The 10291-nt window shown below is 38.3% G+C and overlaps 2 protein-coding genes across 2 annotated transcripts; one reads left to right on the top strand and one right to left on the bottom strand.

The window, feature by feature from the left end:
* Positions 1-380: 380 nt before the first annotated feature.
* LOC144836354 (uncharacterized) lies at positions 381-2661 on the bottom strand. Its single transcript, XM_078691574.1, has 5 exons — positions 2352-2661; positions 1756-2252; positions 1385-1647; positions 1052-1300; positions 381-963 (listed from the first exon to the last, which is right to left on the bottom strand). Exons 1-5 carry the CDS (start codon positions 2563-2565, stop codon positions 432-434), a joined length of 1755 nt encoding a protein of 584 aa, XP_078547700.1. The 5' UTR covers positions 2566-2661; the 3' UTR covers positions 381-431.
* Positions 2662-3049: 388 nt separating this feature from the next.
* Positions 3050-9130, top strand: LOC144836338 (uncharacterized). The gene is made up of 9 exons (XM_078691573.1): positions 3050-3208; positions 4352-5032; positions 5269-5340; positions 5454-6250; positions 6348-7143; positions 7243-7739; positions 7848-8110; positions 8195-8443; positions 8532-9130. The coding sequence occupies exons 2-9, from the start codon at positions 4486-4488 to the stop codon at positions 9061-9063; spliced, it is 3753 nt and encodes a 1250-aa protein (XP_078547699.1). The 5' UTR covers positions 3050-3208; positions 4352-4485; the 3' UTR covers positions 9064-9130.
* Positions 9131-10291: the final 1161 nt, after the last annotated feature.

The following is a 10291-nucleotide window of genomic DNA, read 5'->3' as shown; positions in this document are numbered from 1 at the left end:
AACGCTTTCCGCTGCTCTGATTGGTCAATCAGTTGTTCAATTCATTGTCCAATTCTACAGCACACATTGGGTTATTTGTAAAATATAAAATATTTGAGAATTTACACTGCTAAGGAAATACTCTTGACAAGAATATAGAAGTCACCATTTAATGTACACTCAACTGCAAAAAGTTTCCCCTCTGCTTTTTTTGTAAGGGCTTGGGACCTTCAAATACAAAGTGCAATGAATGATATAATGTAAATTATAATGTAATAATTAAAACTGAATATAATTTATAAAAATTACAAAATAATTTACAACATTAATCATTGCTCTTTGGATTTGGCAGCATTAAAAACTTTTTTTTTTTTTTATTATTATTAAAAAAAAATTGAAGATATATGAAAGAGTATAAAAAGTCTATCCATGGCTACAAAAATCATTTGGAATCATTCTTGTTGCTGCTTTTTTTTCCGCTCTTGACGAAGGCGACGGATGGCAACCATAGTCGATTTCCATTCTTCAAAAGTCACATCAGATGTTGCAGCACAATACCAATTTCCATAGTACTGAGTGTGGTTCTTATTTAACCTTGGTTGCTTACACTTTGAGCACACAATCGCAGACGTTCTTGGTTTGTATATTTTGATCGGTTTCCCTTCCGATATGTCTTTAGCCACTCGTTTTCTGTACAAGAGGGTAGTTCTAGGAATACGAGTACTGCTAGCCTCAGGGACTGATGGTGGTGGTTTTGCTATCTCGCCTGGAACTGGGATCGACTGTCTGTTTCCTAAATAGGCTAGGCCGGAAGTGTTTTTTGGTAGGACAAATGTGAAAGATGGAGCGCTTGTATGAACGTTTAGCACCGCTGGCTTGGTTAAAGGTTCAAGTAGGGTTTTATCAGAGACAAGTTTGGGTACTGTTGCTGAGATGCCAGATTCCAACACTTGCCGCTCTTGCTTCTTTGATGTTCTGTTGTACCTGTTGTAAATAAATCAAACACAGTATTTAAAAACTTGAATGTATTTACTGTAGTGTAAAATAACAGTAATAACAAGTTAAAACTCACCACTGGATGAGTGTCGTACGATTTATCTCCATCAACTGAAGCTTAGCAAACAACATCAGGTGTCCATTCGATAGCACTTTCCGACGAATGTTCTTGTAGCCTTTGGTAATGAGCGGCCAGCGCTGGAAACGTTTACCTTCGATAGATACGGTAGATGGATACGCTTCACACAGTTTGGTAATAATGCACTCCATATATCGATTGCAGTCCAGCCACTGAGCTGGTCCGGTGTTCTGACCTAAGAAGCATCTTTTTTAAAAAAAACAACAAAGAAACGAGTTAGATTTAAGACTCATCATGCAACAAAGTGAAAAACGCTGGAAACTGCCTTACCGTCGAGTGCTTTCAACACCAGGTATTACGGAAGTAGTTTTACTTTTCTTGAACCTGCCTTTCGTCAAGTAATCTTGATGCCGTGCTTTGCGCTTAATGGTTTTGTCATAAGCATCCAGGTTGTTCCACAACTTTGCGACATGTTCAGCATGACTTTGACTTATCACTCCACTGTCTTCCTTAAACTGCATAAGGTAGTCTGCCAGGGCTTCAACTTTGGCGTAGCCTGGAATGTTGTCCGGTCCAGTGGAATCCTCAAGTTCCTAAATTGTAAAATATGAAAACAAAATAAATTATTAGACTCGTGCATTGTATTTCAAAACAGAAACAAAATTTGTGAGGTAGAAGCTAATAATACAAATTTAACTCACTGTGTCAATAAGGGCTGCTTTTCCTTCACCATCATCATCATTACCGTCACATAAAGGCAAGGGCTCCAGCTGGGGTGGTGAGATTTCTTTAGCATTTCGAGGTTTAAAACAACGCTTAGGTGGTTTGTAGTCAGGTTGAGTCTTGTCATCATAACCTTCATCAACATCAAAAGTGTAAATTTCTTCATCAAAGTCTTCATCATTAATGGTATCTGTTTTGACAGGAAATTGAGTTTCGAGTACTTTGTTCGACTGGCTATACAGGTACTCCACTCCGATGAGTTCTCCAGTGTACTTGTTTGGAATGATAAAACTTTTGTACACTTTTTTGCCAATCACTTGCTCTGCCAGTATGTTGAGAGCATGCTGATGCAGTCCACTATATGTACTGGAGATGGGTGCTCCAGACTGGGTAGCAGCTAGTGCACGGTTTGCATTCCATCGAACAAGTCCTTCCATCAGGTAAGCTTGGAAATGTAAGTCGCTAGCACGCTCACCTGAGAAAAAAATAAAACATCCATAATTATGAAATTATACAAAAATCAGTAGATAGGTTTGAAGATTTGGTAGATACCAAATAAAAAGTAATACTGTACCTGGAATAAACCTGTTAAGGTGAAGGTGAAACGATTCCAAAGAAGTGGAGCCTCTTGCGCAACGATAAACTGGCAAGGTAACTCCACCCTTAAGCATCTCGCTGGTTTTTGTGTAGAGCGGGATGCCTTCTGGATCCTGGATGCAGGCGATGTGTCGCTCTTGTGAGCTCCAGATATCCCAGGTCTGTTCGGAGTCTAAGAGTGGGACGCCCATTGTGTCACGGCCTTCTTCACCATCGAGGGAAGTCAGGAGCTCTCGGATTAGGTCGGCAGTCTCGCGAGTCCCTCGTGTTGTCCTGCGACAATGTAAAGCAAAAATGGCAAAATTTCGACCTTTTTATTTTTCGATATAACTGGTTACTTATAGCATAATTGACATGCGCAGAACCAATTATTCGACTCTGCGCATGTTTATTATGCGATAGTAACCATTTATGTCTAAAAATAAAAGGGTCGAAATTGGCCATTTTTCGAAAATTTCCCTGTACTATAGTACTACAAATAACCCAATGTGTGCTGTAGAATTGGACAATGAATTGAACAACTGATTGACCAATCAGAGCAGCGGAAAGCGTTCCAAAAGTTGAACAATCAGAGCACTGAAAAGTGACGTAAGCAGAGCCTTAGAAAAGTGTTCCAAATGTCGTCATTTTGACCAATCAGAACACTGAAAAGTGACGTAATTAATATCTGACTTCCACAAGTTTTTCACAACACAAACAATGATGAGATTTTGTCCAGATTTACATGCGACAACATCTTTTTACAAATCCTCTAGACTTATTATTATTATTATTAATTTCAAGGCGAATTCTGGTAGTAGCTGTATTCAACTCGAACGTGTACTTGCATTAAAGGTAAGAGCGAAATTGATTTCATGCATTTAAAGTGTTGATAACTTGTTTGGCCTAGGCCGTGACTATGGCCTAGCAAATGTGTTTGTATGGGTGCCAGCCCCGCGGTCGACGCTAATTCTTGTTGGCGGTCTGCTCTGTGGGGTAAAATGCATTTGCTATTATTACTTCCCCCCCTAATTACCAATAGGCCTACATATATTTCATAAAGTATTAACAATAACGCATGCCTTTATAGGTTAGTTAGGGTTTAGATATAGTGTCACTCGACACTTACTTTAATTAATGTATTTACTATATAGGCCTAGGCCGCCTAGGCTAGGCTAGATAGAAAGACTTTTTTGGTTGCCATGAATTGTAAGTCAAACCATGGGCCTGCAAGGGCTATAGGCCCTAGTAAGATGCTATACTTACTTAAGGCTCCCTGTTATTTTTTTTCTTCAAAACTTATCTACTACGGGTAGTTAGATAGACTAGGCCTAGGCTTAGATTAGTATTTATCGATTTAGTTTAAAGTAAGCTATTCTTCAAAGTTTAATTTATTTAATATTTTAACAATCCTACTACTAGTTAGACTAGCCTATGTAGCCTGTAATAGATTTTAGGCCTAATATAATTTTAAACTATAAAAAACTAAATGTGTGCTGTATCAGAATAGCATCCATGGGAAACAGACTAAGCCTTCTAATTGATAGATAAACAATTTAACTTTTATTATAATGATTGTTTAATTAAGTGTAGGCTTCTACTCTTTGATCTAAAGCATTCGTTTAATTAGGCAATCAACTGTATTTGTGGATTTAGATAAGATTCTCAAATAATTTGATTGCATTAAAGGAAGTGCTCAGGGATCAAAGAGTTAATACATACACTGTTTAATAAACAAAGATTATTCAATTTACTCTAATTTATGTTGTAATTCTTTATATAGTTTTGTTAATTGAAAAAAAAACATAATTATTCATATGTAATATTTTCTTAATTTAATTTAGATAAAATAGTTTGTTCTTAGTAGATATGTTTTAATGCTATGTGATTCATTTTATTAATATTTTACATTTAAAGTCTTGGTCTACTATTAATTATTACTTGAGAAATTTTAACCCACAGATATTTTATTTAGATTTGATTTTCCTTTATTTACAGCCATTTACTACAACTGCACGGTGCACAGTGGCATTATACGGGTAACATTTTCTTTTATCACATACTTTACTTACATATATTTTTGCCTTTGATCAGTTTTTTTAGTTTTGCAGGTGTTCAATAGACAGTACAGTATGTTAAGACCAACTTTTCGGCGCAGTGAAGAGGGTGCCTTAATTCTTGAAGATACATCTGCTGCTGTAGTATTTAACAGCTTGAGAAAACGACCAACTGGCAAGTGTCTAACTCCTGATGATGTACGCCAAGATGCCTTGAAGGAGGTGTGCAGGCTGGGTGGAAACACCAAAGATGAATGTGATGTGTTGGGCTGCTACAGGTTTCAGCATGGTAAATACAGTGGACAAACATTCAAGTGGATGGTCGAAAATGTACTGGAATATGCAGTATGTTTTGTAATTAAAATGGCTAATGAAATTCCAAGTACAAGTTCACTTAATATCAACAAATTCAACTTTAAGAGGTACTTGGAGTCTTTCCCAGAAGGCAAAGAAGCCATAGCAATGAAAGAAATAAAATGCCTCAGGAAATGCCCAACTAGACAGACATCGTACATACCTGTTGGTATTGAGCTACAAAAGGTTAAGGATGTCACAGATGAAACACTTTCTGGTACTGATGTCTTTGATGCTTCTTTGCAGCCATCAACCTCATATGCACCAGGTAAGACTTATTTCATATTTTGTGTTTTTTGTGCATTTTTTAAATTAATAATTCGAGGTTTTGCATTTTTAGTGCCTGTGTATGTTGTAGGTTTGCTGGGTTTAGGTTTTTTTTTATGCATTCATTTATACTCAATCATAAAATCGTGTTGTTTAAATATATTGCTTTCTAGCATACTGTAGATAGCGAATGAAAGTAGTTTACTGCTAAATATTCTTTAATTTTCCGTCTTGCAGCTCAACCAAATACATCTTATGAACCTGTTAGTACTATGCCATCCACTACAGAAACTATCAAACATAGTGAAGGTAGTTTATTTCATGTAATTTTAATTATTTTGTTTGATGTTTAAAACTAGAAAATGAAAATTACATAATGTAGTTTAATTAATTATACAATTTTGTCTTGGTTTTTCTTGCAGATTGTCTCATACCAGATAAATGGAAGAAGAACTTGCCCGAGATTGATCAACAGTGGATTTCAAAAACCTTATTCAAGAAATCGAAGAAAGGGACCGCAGAGTTGGATTCAACTAAACTCAAACAACTTTGGTATTATCCACCTCAACCGGATCCGCTCAACAAAAACATACCCATGGCCAACAGTTACTTCGGTCATCGTCTTCTTCTTTGGTTGCCCCGCAAGACTTGGCAGGTCAAGCTGGTCTGCCCTCGGCCAGAATGCAAGAGCTATCCACTAACATCAGGCGGCCTCCATGGAATCGTTCGTCCAGTCCTGGATTTAGACTGCCACTACTTTCTTGCAACAGAACAACTGAGGTGCTCTAACTGCCAACAAAGACAAATTGGCTGGAGTGAAAACATTTTAAAGCAACTTGATTTAGCGCATCGCCTTCAGTTTCCTGTTGTACTTTCGTATCACTTGGCCTGCGACAACCGGGTCCTGCAGCTTCTAAAGTACCGTGGTCTCGGGAACAGTCCATCACAGCTTCGCCAACAAGTCTTAGAACAACACACAAGGCGGTGGAATGAGAGAGTGGCTCTCTACTTAGAAAATTGCAAGAAGTTCTGTGGTTCTCATGATGATTATGTCATTGCTGCTTCTAAATTTGATGAGGTGTCTAAAATGATTCCTGTTCCCACTGTCCAATGGTTCCTCACCATCTACTGCAACGAAGTAATGGGAAGAATCGACGAACTCAAGGCTTCTATCACATCGACGTTCGGAAGAGTGTTGAAGATTGACTCGACCAAAAGGGTAAGTAATTTCTGCAATTTGCTTTTAATTATTTAAATTTTTTTTTGCAGATTGTCGGGAAGCTTTCTTCCTAATAATTATTATATTTTTTTTGCAGATTGTAAGGAAGCTAGCCGGTCGTGCATGTGGAACAGGAGCATGGGCAACAAACGTCGGAAATGAGCACGGCCAGGTGCTCATTACAGTCCTGACTGCTGCAGAAGGATGTGGCCTAAACAACATGACAAACGGTATCATTAACCGATATGCTTCGGCAGGCGTACCTCCTCCCGATATTCTCTACGTCGATCGTGACTGCTGCGGTCATTCAAGCATAAGGAAGATGTTCAGCGCCTGGCCTGACATGCAAATTCGCCTGGACATCTGGCACTTCATGAGGAGAATTGCTGCAGCTTGTTCAACAGAATCACATCAGTTGTATCCGATCTTTCTCAAACGTCTTTCCGCTTGCATTTTTGAGTGGAGCGCTGACGATGTTGAACGTCTGAAGCTCGCCAAGCGTGAACAGCTCATTGCAAGCAAGAAGCATTCCAACCCAACAGACGACATCATATTGAAAAACATCAGCAAGAAGGAGTATGCTTTACATTGTCGCAGGACAACACGAGGGACTCGCGAGACTGCCGACCTAATCCGAGAGCTCCTGACTTCCCTCGATGGTGAAGAAGGCCGTGACACAATGGGCGTCCCACTCTTAGACTCCGAACAGACCTGGGATATCTGGAGCTCACAAGAGCGACACATCGCCTGCATCCAGGATCCAGAAGGCATCCCGCTCTACACAAAAACCAGCGAGATGCTTAAGGGTGGAGTTACCTTGCCAGTTTATCGTTGCGCAAGAGGCTCCACTTCTTTGGAATCGTTTCACCTTCACCTTAACAGGTTTATTCCAGGTACAGTATTACTTTTTATTTGGTATCTACCAAATCTTCAAACCTATCTACTGATTTTTGTATAATTTCATAATTATGGATGTTTTATTTTTTTCTCAGGTGAGCGTGCTAGCGACTTACATTTCCAAGCTTACCTGATGGAAGGACTTGTTCGATGGAATGCAAACCGTGCACTAGCTGCTACCCAGTCTGGAGCACCCATCTCCAGTACATATAGTGGACTGCATCAGCATGCTCTCAACATACTGGCAGAGCAAGTGATTGGCAAAAAAGTGTACAAAAGTTTTATCATTCCAAACAAGTACACTGGAGAACTCATCGGAGTGGAGTACCTGTATAGCCAGTCGAACAAAGTACTCGAAACTCAATTTCCTGTCAAAACAGATACCATTAATGATGAAGACTTTGATGAAGAAATTTACACTTTTGATGTTGATGAAGGTTATGATGACAAGACTCAACCTGACTACAAACCACCTAAGCGTTGTTTTAAACCTCGAAATGCTAAAGAAATCTCACCACCCCAGCTGGAGCCCTTGCCTTTATGTGACGGTAATGATGATGATGGTGAAGGAAAAGCAGCCCTTATTGACACAGTGAGTTAAATTTGTATTATTAGCTTCTACCTCACAAATTTTGTTTCTGTTTTGAAATACAATGCACGAGTCTAATAATTTATTTTGTTTTCATATTTTACAATTTAGGAACTTGAGGATTCCACTGGACCGGACAACATTCCAGGCTACGCCAAAGTTGAAGCCCTGGCAGACTACCTTATGCAGTTTAAGGAAGACAGTGGAGTGATAAGTCAAAGTCATGCTGAACATGTCGCAAAGTTGTGGAACAACCTGGATGCTTATGACAAAACCATTAAGCGCAAAGCACGGCATCAAGATTACTTGACGAAAGGCAGGTTCAAGAAAAGTAAAACTACTTCCGTAATACCTGGTGTTGAAAGCACTCGACGGTAAGGCAGTTTCCAGCGTTTTTCACTCTGTTGCATGATGAGTCTTAAATCTAACTCGTTTCTTTGTTGTTTTTTTTTAAAAAGATGCTTCTTAGGTCAGAACACCGGACCAGCTCAGTGGCCGGACTGCAATCGATATATGGAGTGCATTATTACCAAACTGTGTGAAGCGTATCCATCTACCGTATCTATCGAAGGTAAACGTTTCCAGCGCTGGCCGCTCATTACCAAAGGCTACAAGAACATTCGTCGGAAAGTGCTATCGAATGGACACCTGATGTTGTTTGCTAAGCTTCAGTTGATGGAGATAAATCGTACGACACTCATCCAGTGGTGAGTTTTAACTTGTTATTACTGTTATTTTACACTACAGTAAATACATTCAAGTTTTTAAATACTGTGTTTGATTTATTTACAACAGGTACAACAGAACATCAAAGAAGCAAGAGCGGCAAGTGTTGGAATCTGGCATCTCAGCAACAGTACCCAAACTTGTCTCTGATAAAACCCTACTTGAACCTTTAACCAAGCCAGCGGTGCTAAACGTTCATACAAGCGCTCCATCTTTCACATTTGTCCTACCAAAAAACACTTCCGGCCTAGCCTATTTAGGAAACAGACAGTCGATCCCAGTTCCAGGCGAGATAGCAAAACCACCACCATCAGTCCCTGAGGCTAGCAGTACTCGTATTCCTAGAACTACCCTCTTGTACAGAAAACGAGTGGCTAAAGACATATCGGAAGGGAAACCGATCAAAATATACAAACCAAGAACGTCTGCGATTGTGTGCTCAAAGTGTAAGCAACCAAGGTTAAATAAGAACCACACTCAGTACTATGGAAATTGGTATTGTGCTGCAACATCTGATGTGACTTTTGAAGAATGGAAATCGACTATGGTTGCCATCCGTCGCCTTCGTCAAGAGCGGAAAAAAAAGCAGCAACAAGAATGATTCCAAATGATTTTTGTAGCCATGGATAGACTTTTTATACTCTTTCATATATCTTCAATTTTTTTTAAATAATAATAAAAAAAAAAAAAAGTTTTTAATGCTGCCAAATCCAAAGAGCAATGATTAATGTTGTAAATTATTTTGTAATTTTTATAAATTATATTCAGTTTTAATTATTACATTATAATTTACATTATATCATTCATTGCACTTTGTATTTGAAGGTCCCAAGCCCTTACAAAAAAAGCAGAGGGGAAACTTTTTGCAGTTGAGTGTACATTAAATGGTGACTTCTATATTCTTGTCAAGAGTATTTCCTTAGCAGTGTAAATTCTCAAATATTTTATATTTATTTCAAGAGCAATTCCACTACAATTCATTTTAATGTGAATCAAATAATTCCTTCCACCAATTCTAATAATATATTGTGATAATAACTCATACTATAGAGGTTATCATCCAGTAACCTTTAGTTACTCCTCTGACAGTTACACATATCATATGGTACCATGTGGCCTAGAAAAAAAGCCCCAGACAAAGTTAACGGTAATTTTGTCTCAATTTTTGAAAAAGGCTAACTTAATATCAAACTACTTGGAATATTGTTGGCCAATTAGAAGTCAGGGTGGGTTTTTTAACTAGTTAATTAATAACTAATACAGCACACATATTGTAGTCGAATTTACCGTTTTTTAAAAAACAAAATTCATGTACTATAGTACAAGGATTTTGTTTCGAAAATTGGATAAAACAATGTCGACTTTCTCAACTTTTAACATAAAATTAAAGTCTTATTATTCTATTATTTAATATCATTTAATACATCGATCATGTGATAAACCCCTAAAATTGACAGTTTTTAGTATGCCGGTATTCAAAACAACCTCCTAGATTCTTGGGCCCCATTGGCCAATTGTCCCGTTTCCTCATTATCTAATGACCCAGTCCAATTCAGTTTTAATGACCCCACATGGCTCTGTCCATTTCTTGTCCATTTCTTTTTGCGTTCTTTACCTTTCCGAATGAGAAGATTGAGCTGTACCCTTAGTACTACAAATAACCCAATGTGTGCTGTAGAATTGGACAATGAATTGAACAACTGATTGACCAATCAGAGCAGCGGAAAGCGTTCCAAAAGTTGAACAATCAGAGCACTGAAAAGTGACGTAAGCAGAGCCTTAGAAAAGTGTTCCAAATGTCGTCATTTTGACCAATCAGAACACTGAAA

This window comes from Antedon bifida, chromosome 1 (genome assembly GCF_963402885.1).
Source record: "Antedon bifida chromosome 1, ecAntBifi1.1, whole genome shotgun sequence".
NCBI classification, from domain to species: Eukaryota; Metazoa; Echinodermata; class Crinoidea; order Comatulida; family Antedonidae; genus Antedon; species Antedon bifida.
Note: the sequence above shows the minus strand (reverse complement) of the source record. Positions and strands in the feature narration are given on the sequence as shown.